Source organism: Gekko japonicus, unplaced genomic scaffold (assembly GCF_001447785.1).
Source record: "Gekko japonicus isolate JY-2015 unplaced genomic scaffold, Gekko_japonicus_V1.1 scaffold678, whole genome shotgun sequence".
Taxonomy (NCBI): Eukaryota; Metazoa; Chordata; class Lepidosauria; order Squamata; family Gekkonidae; genus Gekko; species Gekko japonicus.
In genome coordinates, this window is record NW_015164685.1 from 322,648 (window position 1) to 335,974 (window position 13,327).

The 13,327-nt window shown below is 49.0% G+C and overlaps 1 protein-coding gene across 1 annotated transcript in view; it reads right to left on the reverse strand.

Annotated features, from left to right (window-relative positions):
• Positions 1-13,327, reverse strand: part of CASC3 (cancer susceptibility candidate 3) — a 31,565-nt gene that overhangs the window by 9,393 nt on the left and 8,845 nt on the right. Inside the window, exons 3-9 of the mRNA XM_015409344.1 lie at positions 12,399-12,436; positions 9,239-9,397; positions 8,283-8,434; positions 7,827-8,003; positions 6,563-7,251; positions 1,914-1,978; positions 1,049-1,160 (exon numbers count right to left, since the gene is read on the reverse strand). Of these exons, the coding sequence (XP_015264830.1) occupies positions 1,049-1,160; positions 1,914-1,978; positions 6,563-7,251; positions 7,827-8,003; positions 8,283-8,434; positions 9,239-9,397; positions 12,399-12,436 (1,392 nt within the window). The remainder of the gene's footprint in view (positions 1-1,048; positions 1,161-1,913; positions 1,979-6,562; positions 7,252-7,826; positions 8,004-8,282; positions 8,435-9,238; positions 9,398-12,398; positions 12,437-13,327) is intronic.

Genomic DNA, 13,327 nt, shown 5'->3' on the forward strand with positions numbered 1-13,327 from the left:
ATTTATCTACTTGCAATTTCTTGCTTTCGAACGTGCTAGGCTGGCAGGAGCTCACTCTGCCACACGGTGCCCCAAATGCTTCAAAAGGATACAAATGAAATCAACAGCAAAAGCTGGGAAGAACCTTGAGCCAGGAAGACCAGTTAAGATGGGTCCTCCACACACCTGTCCTCTGGCTGCCCATGTGCAACGCACCCCTGGCCATTCCACAAGGGCTGCTGCTCAGCCCCACACGTCTCTCCCCACCACCACCGCGGCCAGCGGACCTCCTTTCCTTGAGCGAGCAATTCAGACGCTCGAGACGAGAACTGCTAGGTTGGCAGGAGCTGGGGCCAAAGATGTGGCACTCTCAAGCTGCTGAACTACCGACCTTCCGGTCTGCAGTTCAGCGTCTTAACCATTGAGCCACCGCAGCCGTGTTTTAGGACTGCCTTTATAATCTGCCTTTCTCACACATTGGTGCAAGAATCTGAGTCACAGAGGACACTTCTTTTTTAAAAAAAGTAATCTCTCCTTATATATAATTGAATAGTGGGTGCCAAGGTTCTAATTCTAAAATGCACTCCCTTAGTGTATGGCTGATGGCACTGCTCCTCAGCATATATCGCCACCAATCAGAAGGCAAAGCCCGGGTCCCGCCCACACCACAACTGCTGCGACAACCTGGTCTTTTGCATATGGAAGCTGATTGGACTTCAGTCCATTCCACACCTCAAACTCCCCCCCCCCCGCAAGGCAGTTGGAATTTTCAGTTGCATAACATACCTCATAGGGGAGAGGAGAATGGGTAACAATGGTTACCACTCTTCAGGTGAGGGCTACAGATAACTCAAACATACAAATGCTCTTCAGGTAGCAGAGATCAGTCCCTCTGGAGAAAACAGTGGACTCTGTCATTAAACCCTGCTGAGGTCGCCAAAGGAAACTGACACTGTTTGCCCAAAGCCAGAGCACTCTCCCAGAGCCTCTTTCTAGATCCCGTTGTATTTATTTCCACAACGGGCATTATTTCTAGTCCAGCCATAAAGGAGCAGCAAGGTGAACTCACGTGTATCGTAGTAGTGCCCTTCCATTATGCTGATGTGCACGGGTGGAGCAGGCTCCGGGACGGGCCTCTGGCGCTGCGATGAGTAACGCTTTGCACGGCTCCCCTGGACTCCCTGGAGAAACACAACAGGGCTGGAGGGTCACATGGGCGGCTGCAAGGAGAGACCTCCCAGCCCACTGGCTTTCCGGCTACTTCGCATCTTATGTCCTGTTAAGCCAGGAGCTTCTGCAGAGCCCCCGGGAAAATCTGTGCTCACCATTAAAAAAGCAAGAAGGCCACAGTGGCACGGGCACTCCCCCATACAGGAACCTGAACAAAGTCCCCTGGCACCTTTAAGACCAACCAAGTTTTTTTCTGGGTATAACCGTTCATGTGCACACGAAAGCTTATACCCAGAATAAAACGTGGTTGGTCTTAAAGGTGGCCCAGGGGACTCAAACTTTGTTCCGCTGCTTCAGACCAACACGGCTGCCCCACCTGAATCCATCATACAAGAAGCTGCAGTTAAAGGCTTCGGAAGAGGAAGGTCAGGAGGCCCGGGTGAGGGTTTCGGCTGCAAGGATGTGCAGAGAAAGGAGAGCCAAGACCCGCTGCTGCAACGCACCTCTAATGCCAGCCCCCCCCCCCGTTATAGCCTCTGCCTGTTCTGTATTGTGTGCCAAAAAATGTCAGAGTCATTCAGAAACTGAGTCAAGATAAACCTGCAAGAGCCCGATGAGACTGAAACAAAATGATTGGTCCTAGCTTAGCTTCTCTCACTGTAGCGTGTGGGGACTGGTGAGTGATTCCACACTCCCTGCCTGCCTCCCCCCCCCCCACCTTGTCAGCAATTCAGAAACAGGCAGGAGACACGGGGAGTTTTTACCATCTCTTCCATCCGGTTGAACTGAGGAGGTGGGGCTGCTCCAATATGCATCTGATTCGGAATACCTATTGGGAAAAGGAAGGAGAGGGAAAAAGAAGAACACTGATTGCCATTCAAGCTTTAGAAGAAGAGGAGATTGGATTTATACCCTGCCCTTCACTACCCAAAGGAGTCTCAGAGCGGCTTACAAACTCCTTTCCCTTCCCCTCCCCACGACAAACACCCAGTGAGGTCAGTGGGGCTGAGAGAGCTCTGACAGAAATGGCTCTTTTTCAAGAACATCTGTGCCAGAAATATGGCTTGCCCAAGGTCATCCAGCCAGGTGCAAGTGGAGGAGTGGGGAATCAAACCCAGTTCTCCCAGATTAGAGTCCGCTCACTTAACCACTACACCAAACTGGCTCTTTATATATGTATACAGAGACAGACAGTGGGTTCAGGGGAATCCTTGGTAAAGAGATGAAAAATGTTATTCCACGCAGCCAGACATTACTTGTGAACCCAGGGAGAGAAGGGCAACCAGGGTTGGGAAGAAAGGCAGGTTCCTTTTTGTACTGCATACAGGAAGTAACACCTGACCAGGACTTCGTGATGACACCATGCAAAGAGACTAGTTTCTAATCTTTGCCACTTAGACACAGCAAGGCCACACTGCATTTCAACCCCATCTTACATCTTTCCCCGAGACGTTCATGTGCAAATAAGCAGGTAGTGTGGTAAAAGTGTTCCTGGGAGTGTACCCCTTCATATTAGCAAGCAAGAACCCAGCACAAATCCAGAAGAACCACAGGTTCTCAACGGGTTACGATTTCGTTCCACTCTCAGACTGCCTGCCAAGCTAGGCTTGAAAGTGCTGTTATGACCAGAATACTGATTTAAAGGCAGAGGGAACATAAGAGAAGCCAATGTTTGATCAGGCCAATGGCCCATCCAGCCCAATACTCTGTCACACAGTGGCCGAAAATACCAGGTCACGATCATGTTCAAGCGAGCAACTTGTTCAGCTGGAGAGACTCTTATCCAAGCGTCCTTTCAGCCTGCCACGGCAACTTCTAAATACAAACCAATTATTAACACACAAAGCTAAGCTTTGTGGGAAGCTGCAGATTAAACATCCTGGTTCCCAGACAATGAATGTGGGCTCGCGTGCATGGAAGACACCAAGAACCGGGCAGGAATGTGGCAGTGCAGAACAAAGCAGTTCTGCAGTGCCACATTCCTGCCCGGTTTTGACGGCTGGCTTCTGCAAACCTCAGGACTCGATCCCAACCTGCCAATGGGAAACAATTCAACCCACACAATAAACAAGGGAGATCCACCCAGTTGGGAGCCCTAAGCAGACTGCCTCCAATTCCCTCCCATTTAACATCTTCCTAGACGGAACAGGAGGCTGGCATACTTCGTCTACCTGCAAAGCTTCAAACAGAAGGGGAGAATCGGGTTCCACGGCCCCCTCACTCCCCATTTCCTTTTAAGAGAGTGTAAGAGAGTCCTGGGTCTCTACGCCTGAGCTCTAGGAAACATAATGGAGTCCTGATGAGCGGGGGAGACTCAAGTGGTGCCTCACTCTGCCAGGTGACCCGCTTGCTTTGCTGAGTGCCCTCTGCTCACCACGGCTCCCGGCAAACCCTTTAATGCCTCAGATTTTTTTTTTTTACGTGGACTGACCTAAGGCACGGGTCCCCAACATGGTGCCCGTGGGTGCCATTCTGCCCGCCGACACCTTTCCTGGAACCCACCAGGTGTTTTTAGAAAGTGGGTGGGCCCAGCAAGGCTTCTGGCTGACTGTGCTGATTTTAAAAAATGCTGCTTTGTCAGCAGCTGCCACCACAGCACAAGGGTCTTCGCGGTGTAGCGGAAGATAAGCTGCCGCCTGCAGCAGCTATTCTGCGGCAGCCATTTTGTGGCTGCCCCCACCACAATGTGTCAGAATTCCAAAGGTGTCTGTAGGCTCAAAAAGAAGAAGAAGAAATTGGATTTATACCCTTCCCCCCTTCACTCAGAGTCTCAGAGCAGCTTACAATCTCCTTTCCCTTCCCCTCCCCACAACAGACACCCTGTGAGAGCTCTGACAGAAACTGCTCTTTTCAAGGACAGCTCTGACAGAACTATGGCTTGCCCAAGGTCATCCAGCAGCTGCAAGTGGAGGAGTGGGTTATCAAACCCGGTTCTCCCAGGTTAGAGTCTGCGCACTTAACCACTACATCAAAAAGGTTGGGGACCCCTGACGTAAGGTCTGAGGCAAATGCATCCACAACCACTATGGATATTTAGGAAATGTAATTTATGTTTTTACGTAGGCAGACACTTGAATGAATCCATCAGACTCCAGGCCTATGTTTACAGCAATTATTTTAACCACTGTTTTGGTGGCGTGTGTGGCTTTACAGATGTCTTACAACTTAACCAGCATAGAGCTCACGTAAGTAAAATGAGTCCTCTCAAGCTGTGAGGCCTGAGCAGAGTATCTTCACGAGCCAAACTTTTTCAACAGTGCAAACTAAGCCTGAAAACTACAAACTGTCATGCCATGGCTTGCCTTGGGCGCATACAACTTTGTGCAGAGGTAATCTGCTTTGTTTTGAACATTCCAGAGTGGGTTGGACAAGAAAAAGGAGAAGCCCTGCTAGGAAAAACTGGCAGATGAAATCTCGCATGGCAACACCTGGATGGATAAGGGGGGTGGCAAAGGCCTGCCTGAAGGCCACCCTTAAAAAAAGAACACAAAAGCCTCACCAAGAATGACTAAATCCTGCCTATGAAATGAATTCTGCAAGGGTGTTGGCAGCTCTTCGGCTTCCAAAGGCTGATTTCGCAGACTCTCCCCCGCCACTTGAGGACTCTCAGCTGAAGGTGTGAAGGGCCCCACCGAAAAGCAACGCCAAACACCACAAAGGCTCCAGGCAGTGCTCTAATTAAAACAAATGAGTATGGACACAACTTTAGATGGAACAGAGAAGGTCCGCTGACCACCCCTAAGTCAATGGTAACTAATTTGCAAGGCCCACGGTTACTACTTTTCAAACCGTAAGAAACACAGACCCTGCACTCTAATACTGCCAATCCAATGCTGTGGAGTCTCGTGAGCAAAATTTCTACTTTGTGAGCTACTGGCATTAAAGTTGTGAGCAAGTGATTTGGCTCCTGCATAAATTAGTAGTTTGCTCTGAAGCCATCCCTTCCTGAGCTAAGACAAAAATGTGTGAGCCAGAGGCTACAAAACGGTGAGCTAGCTCACACTAACTCAGCTTATATGAAACACTGCCATCTCTGTTTACTTAACTTGTACTCTGCCTTTCTTCTCAATGGAGACCCAAAGCAGCTTATCCTCACAACAACCTTGTGAGGTAGGGTTAGGCTAAGAGTGTGTGGACTGGCCTTCCATGGCACAGTGCGGGATTTGAACCTGGGTCTCCCGGATCCTTGTCCTTAGCCATGGTGCCACACTGGCTCTCTTCTGGATTTTGTACAGACGCTACGACCCAGGTGTGGATTTCATTACAGAGGTGTCAACTCACGCCCCCACCATCTGAGAGACTAGAAGGCCCCTGGGATTGCAGGAGTTCACCCTCCTAGCAGGAGGAGACATTACTCTACTCACACCACCCTTCCAAACCTCGTGTTCTACGAATCCCAACTTTCCTGCTCCTTAAAACAATTGCAACCCAGCGCAAAGGACTTATATGCAGCTGTGTCTCTTTCCTCATGTTTGCATACAGTCCAGGGCTTGGCTTCAAGAGAACCATGCTTTGTGAGAGATCTGTTAACTCTCACGATGTGGAGACGGTGAGTTTTAGAAGTGCGGGCGAGAGTGTTCAGCGACAGCAACAGTGATGAGTACACAATGAAGAAGGTTTGATGTGAGAAATCCTCACCAACTCGGGTCCTACATGCTCTCCCAGAACATTTCTTTCCTCTCTGCCCCACTGTGGTCCACCCCTCAAATCAACTTATCCAGCCATCTGCGGCACTACAAAGAATCCTCCCCCCAAGAAGGAAGTTCTTGCAGGACAGCGTCTTCTACCAACCCTGGGACCCTCCTTCTCAGTTTTGCCGAAGCACAGGCACCTTCCCAGACCACCAACTCAGGCACACATTTAAGTGGCTGGAGATAAGAGATAAGCAACAGGTATTTTGCATGTTCTGAATTGGTATTCTAATTGTTGGGGAGTCCGCAACAGCATGGAAGCCTCTGGCTGCGAGGGCTTAATGCCACAGAGAAAAGGGTGAGCTGAAGTGTCTCTGGCTGTCCCTGGCTGAACTGCTCAACTCCCAGAAAAGAGAGGAAGGCAGACCAAAGGATCAAGGAAAAGAAGAGGCAGAAGATAGGCCTGGATTGGCAAGCGACAAAGACACACCCAGCTCTCAGGGAAGGGGGAGGGTCAGAGAAAGCTAGAGAGAAAAATCTGAAAAGAGAGGGAAAACCAAGAGAAAGGACGAGATGAGGATCATGCACTGATCTCAAACCGCCAGCCAAACCTTTGGCGAAAGGCCTCTAGTATGCAGTAATCTTTTTTTAAAAGTTACCTCCCCACCCAGGCCGCGAACCTCCCAAACCTCTTTGTATGGGTGGGAAATAAATTTAAGGCAAGGAAAGCTGTTCCCTGTTCCCCCTTCCCCCGTGTTTCGGGACATCTACCAGCTGCTCACCCTGCGGCTGTATGAACTGGGGCTGCCCTTGGTTCCAGTTTTGTTCCGTTATATTCAGCTGGGTCATGTCCTGCTCCAGGTCGTCTAGACTGGCTTCGACAGGCACTTCCCAGTTCTCAGTCTTCGCTGGCGAAGAGGATGGCATCACCTCTGCAGTTTTCAGTGGTGCGGGAGTGAACCCGGACGGAGGTGGGATCTCATCCGCCAATTTCCCCGTCTCGCCTGCTTTGGTCCGGCTCCTTCTTGCCCGGGAATAGGACTTCTTCTCTACGGGCTTATCGGGAGGAGGCTGCAGAGTGTCCGCAGGAGCTGTTGGGCTTTCTGGAAGAACCTCTTCCTTTTTAACAGGGCTGCTGCGAACGTGCATGACCTCTGGCTCGGGAGAAGGGTCTCGTGCTGGGACGGGCTCCGAGCGCCGGGCCCAGTAATTGCTCTCGTGCTTGGAGTGCTCGCTGAAACGCGGCGCATGCTGGCTGCTCGCATCCACGGCACGGTAGCTCGGCCGGGTCTCTTTGTAGCCGCCGGGCCTCGGGAAAGTCCTCGGCAGGGGCATGCGTCCTGTCCCCGCTGCGTTCCGGTTGATGAATGTCCGGGGAGGCACCGGGGTACTGTCAAGGCTCTGGTGTCGTGGGGGCTTACTGGGCCGCTCGTTAGCCCAATTCGGCTCTCTCTGAGGTGGACTCCCAAACCTGAATGAAGAAGGGATGCTGCAGGTCAGATCCTCAAGTCATCTGGCATGGATTATCAAGACCCCCGAACCTTAACTCCCCTCTGACACTGCCAGAATCAGTAAAAGACTCAAGGCCCTATTTCCCCCATATACCATCACTTAACACAGAGGTGTTGAATGCATTTGCTATGAGGGCTGGATCTGACATAAATGTCACTTTGTCGGGCCGGGCCATGTGTGCCATAAAACGTAATGCCAGGTACCGGATATATAAACTGTATGAAGGACAGCAGCTGCTAAGCTCAGAGTTGGTGTATCCTCACTGCAAGGCCTCATGGGCTGGGAGGGGGGGTGTCCAAAGTGGAACCCACATGGGCGGACTGGAAAGCCAGCGGTGCAGCACTGGACAGATGCTCCCACTCTGCTTGACTGCTGCAGATGAGGTTGAAGCCACAATCCCCCCTGAGCAGTCTCCTGTTCCCTCCCCTGCACTAGTTGCTTGCGGGACACAGAAGAGCCCTGGAGGGGCCTCTTCTGGCCACCGGGCCTTATGTTTGACACCCCCGACTTAACAAGAACACACATACAGCTCACCTTGGTTTGCGCACCCTCCTGGGCTTGATGTCATCAGGGTTGTGGGATGAGCGGATATCATACCCATACAGCGCAATCAGTTCCTGTCTCGTTTTTGGTGCCTGCTCATCTTCTCGGAACTTGTCGTGTTCCCATCGCCCCTCATCTTTCCACAGCTTACGCTGCCGACCCTTGGGACTGGGTGGTCAAAAGGGAAGGAACCAATGATAGTTTTCGAAAAAAAGGAGGAGACTGAAAAGAAGCTATGAAATCTGGACATCTACACTCTCTATCCTTTTGCTAATGAAAAGAAAGCTATGAAAACTGAAAAGAAGCTATGAAAACTGGACATCTACACTCTCTATCCTTTTGCTAATGATTAAAGCAAAACTAAATCCCCGGTCGACATGCCCCACCCCCATTTGTCTCCAGACCAACCCAGCTTCTGATCCCTCCCCCACAGTTTATGCCACCCACCGGACTTCCTCTTCCTGGGTCTGCCCACGGAGGTCATGCTCAAAGAAGAGGCCTTTTCGAGGGATGTATGCAGGATTCTTCCGGTCCTCGTCATCATCCAAATGCTTGGCAACTTTCTTGCCAACTTTGTTCTCAGTTGGTTCGGTACTTTCCTACAGAGAACAAGGGAGCCAAATGTCTCTTAACCTTCCCCTCTACACATGCTCATCGCAAGCATAATCCCCCACTACATGGGTGACGTGATCGAGGTTTACAAAATTATGCATGGGATAGAGAAGGTAGAGAAAGAAATACTTTCCGCCCTTTCTCAATACAAGAACTTGAGGGCACTCAATGAAATTAATGAACAGTAGGCTTAGAACAGAGAAATGGAAGTCCTTCACCCAAAGAGTAATTAACACGTGGAATTCACTACCGCAGGAAGTGGCGGTGGCTACAAGCACAGACAGCTTCAAGAGGAGATTGGCTAAAAAAATGGAGCAGAGGTCCATCAGTGGCTATTAGCCACAAGGGACAGATGGAACACTCTGTCTGGGGCAGTGATGCTCTGCATTCTTGGTGCTTGGGGGACAACAGTGGGAGAGCTTCGGGAGTTCTGGCTCTGCTGGTGGACCTCCTGATGGCACCTGAGTTTTAGTCATTGTGTGACACAGAGGCCGCAGTTCACACAACAAAAATCCAGTTGGAAAGTGCACTGAAAGTGGATTGAAAGTGGATTATTTAGTGAGTGTGACCGCAGCCAGAGAGTTGAACTGGGTGCTCCACTGGCCTGATCCAACATGGCCTCTCTTATGTTCTTCCACAAAAAATGCCACCTTAAAAGGAAACGTCCAACCTTGCACAGACCAAAAACCAATAAAGGATAGGAAATTCACTCTGCAAGAACCAGTCATTGACAGTCCCCTTTCTGATGCCAGACTGGCTGGCCCCAGTCCTCAGAACCTGACACAACTCACTTGTCCATCCCCGCTTTGCCTCTCGCCCGCCACTGTGCCTTTAGGCACTGGTTTTTCACCCCCTTTGTCTGTCTTTGTTGCCAGTCCGTTGGCTTCATTGCTGTCCTGCTTCAGGTCCACTTTAGATGTTTCTTCCTCACTGTATTCCCCCTCCTCGCCCTGAAACAAACATTGAGTTTAGAACAAGCTGACTGAAGTCAGGGACTGAAGAAACATTTTTAATCAGAACTATCCGTATTTGACTATGCCAGTATGATTGCGTTTGCCAGCCTCTGAAGATCTCCAAGGAACAAGCATCCAACTCATACACCTGCAAAGCCAGCCTTGAATATGGGGAGCAGAGGGAAATGTAACACTGCAAAACACAGGACTGCCAACTCTGTGCCCAGAGGCACACAAAATGCCTAGAATGATCTTGTGACCAGTGGCTCAAGCCTATCTGTCTCCTAAGTTGCCCCAACTTCTTGAAGGGCTTTAGAATAGTCAATAAGTTGGTCTGCACTAGGGGTGTGCAAAAAAATAGTATTTTTTGGGTTCGGATATATTGACCGTTCCAGGCCCTAAGGACGCCAGGCTTGCTGCCACCAGGGCCAGGGCCTTTTCAGTGGCGGCTCCATACTGGTGGAATGAGCTCCCAGAAGAGATCAGGGCCCTGCGGAACCTTTCACAGTTCTGCAGGGCCTGCAAGACGGAACTCTTCCACCAGGCTTTCAATTAGGAGCCGCCACATCACCAAACATCTATGGTTACGGGCCAGCTCGGGTCTGGAGAGCATATTACATCATCGTGCCATGCTGAAGATCACTAAGTTGGAAAGAACCATTAGTATGCCATCTCATTTAGCCAAAGATGATACCATCACTAGCACTTTAATTATTGGAGTGTTCTAATGCTTAATGTTTACTGTTAATGTTTATATTTAAATGTTTTAATCTTTGTATATGGTTTTACGGTACTGGGTACTGACTAATGTTAACCGCCCTGAGCCCACTTGCGGGGAGGGCGGGGTATAAATCGAAAAGTGATACATTCACTTGGAAGGCATTTGAAGGGACTGTAGTCTAGGGGAGCAGTGGCACAGGGGATTTATCCTCTGGTTAATACATCTGAGCTGAACAGACCTGCTGTCAGTTCTAGCCCCGTGCTGGTGTGAGCTACCAGCCTTGTCCCCAGCTCGCCATCCACCCAGCGGTTCGAAAGCTTCGGCAAGTAGATAGAATGGGTACCACTCCTTAGAGAGGGTGGGCACACTAAACCCCCCCGGTGGGGGAGGTGTTAGCCGGCGAATGGAATGTCCAGCGTGTAAGACTGAAAAGCCTAGAAAGAACTCTTCGGCATCAAGGAAGCCTGGAATGGGCCGCCCGGCCAGGCGGTGGCAGTGCTGCGCTGCAACTTGAAGCAGTCCGGAGAAAGCTGACGACATCAAGCCACGCCAAGGGAAATATGCCGTTGGAACACGTCTGACCTTTTTTGTTGTTCAGTCACACAGTCGACTCTTCGCGACCCCATGGACCAGCTCCCGCCAGGCCTTCCGGTCTTCCGCCGTCCTCTGACGTTTGCTCAATTTCATGTTCGTTGCATCTATGACACTGTCTAACCATCTCATCCTTTGCCATCCCCGTCTTCTTTGACCTTCAATCTTTTCCAGCATCAGGGTCTTCTCCAGTGAGTGCTCCCTTCTCATTTGGTGGCCAAAGTATTTGAGCTTCAGTTTCATTATCTGGCCTTCCAGGGAACAGTCAGGGTTGATTTCTTTTAGGATTGACTGATTTGATCTTCTTGCAGTCCAAGGGACTCTCAAGAGTCTCCTCCAGCACCATAGTTCAAAAGAATCTATTCTTCGGCACTCGGCCTTCCTTACAGTCCAACTCTCGCAGCCATACATGACTACTGGGAATACCATTGCTTTGACCATGCAAACTTTTGTTGGCAGGGTGATGTCTCTACTTTTTATCATGCTGTTTAGGTTCACCATCGCTTTCCTCCCAAGGAGCAGGCGTCTTTTAATTTCATGGCTGCAGTCACAGTCTGCGGTGATCTGGGATCCCAGGAACGTGAAGTCTGTCACTACTTCCACGACTTCCCCTTCTATTTGCCAAGGAGTGATGTATTTGAGTAACTGTAAATCACTCAGAGCCCCATTCAATATCCAGCTTAAAAGATACTTGAAAAATACCAATAAGGTATTTTTTGGATATATTTTTTTTTGCTCGGATTTAGCCGAATGCTTGCCCCTACTCAGCATGTCAAGATCAACAACATCAACAATTTTATTTTACAGTCAATGACCAGCATACACAAAGGTTTACATAAAATCAAACGATCAAATTTCACAACTTTAAAAATTTCACTCAAGCTACGGTATGCATTTTCCGATCTTTGTACACCTGTGCACAAAATTTAGCCACTATTTGGGTTGTTTCATGGTTCGTATCGGACAGAAGATAATCTAGTTTAATTTTGTTTGATCTGCCAGGGAAATTTTCGAGCAGCGGCTCAATAAATTTTGACCAAATTTCTTTGTGCCTAGGGCAGTTAAAGAAAATATGTTCCATTGAATCAACTTCCTTTAAAGAACAAGAACAGAGCCTAGGCATATAGGGGACTGATTTAAACCTTCCTTCTAGAACAGCGGAAGGTAGAGTTGAACTTCTTGCCAATATAAAGGCCCTTCTGGAATTATTTGATTCAAGGAAATATAAGCATGCAACAGGAGCAGCAACAAATCTTGAATTTGGAGGAGAGATAAAACCTGGAGTTCTATGAATATCAGTTTGTCATTCTGTATCTGTCACTCTTTGTTTAATAAGCAGTTTGGCTTGGTCTGGCCCATGGTTCAAAAGTGCTCGGGGAAATAAACCTAGGTTTCCCTATAGTTCCCAAAACCGCTTTCTGCCAACTGGATTGAAAAGAGTCTTGGAGAGTTAGAGGGAACAACACTTGTCGATTAGTGTTCCCCAACAGCCATTTGTAGATCGATAGCATACAGATTCTTGCTTTGACCCGAATTATTCCAGTCTCTAACCCAGGAGTTTGGTACACATTTGGGTACTTGCAGTATTGCCCTTAAGAATTTAGACTGCACTCTCTCAACATGTCAAGATCATGTGCAAGATGAAATGCCAACAGGCAAACTGATTCCTGAACACACTGAACTCACCTCAGAATCTTCAGCGCTTTCATAGTCAGAGAGAACAGCTAAGAACAAAAGAGAGATGCGACATTAGGAACATCATCTCAACCTCAACGTGTTTAAGATCAAATTTCCTGGTTCCCCCTAGTTGTCTGCTTGCTTAAAATCTGCATCCGCTGACATGAGCCTGCCCCACCCTCCCCACCCAGCATAAACACTCGGTCTTTGACTGCTCCCTTGCTTCAGCTCCCCATGTTCGATTTGCCATCCTGTCACTTCTCCCATGCACAATATTCCCAGAATAAGCATCCATTGCCTTTGCTTCATTCCCAGAATAAGCATCCATTGCCTTTGCTTCATGCTCAAGTAATTTACCAGTTTGATTCCTGCATCATTCTCCTGTCTGGTCTTCGCCTGTTTGCCTCTTTCATAGCTCACACTGCAAGATGCTTTTCCCCAGTTGCCTACGCTGGCTTCCTGCCTGCTCTTCACATCCAGCATGAACTCCTCATCCTTGCCTTCAAAGCCTTCTGTGGTATTGCCCCTTCCCTTGCTTCCCAAGGTGTCCCCTGCCCATGACCCTCACTTCCTGTCGGCCTTGGCTCCCTTAAACAACTGATGTTTCCACCTTGTTTCCTGGAATTGCTGCCAAGAGCACTGTGACGACCTCTTATCTGGGGAGGTCTGGTTTTACTTTAAAATGTTCTTTATGTTTTGTTTTACTGGGTAATCCGGCTGCCACCAGGAAATTTATAAGGCTTTCCAAACCTTTATAATATAATATCTATCACTGGGTAGGTATACTGAGGGTCTAGGCTTTCATGAAGGTCTATGTGGTCTGAGGAATATTCTTTCCAGAGCTGGTATACTTGAATGAAATATAATTTATTTAAATAAAGCATAAATGCGAGGGTAGAACATTGTAAACAGTACTGGGAATGATTTGAATTATTGCT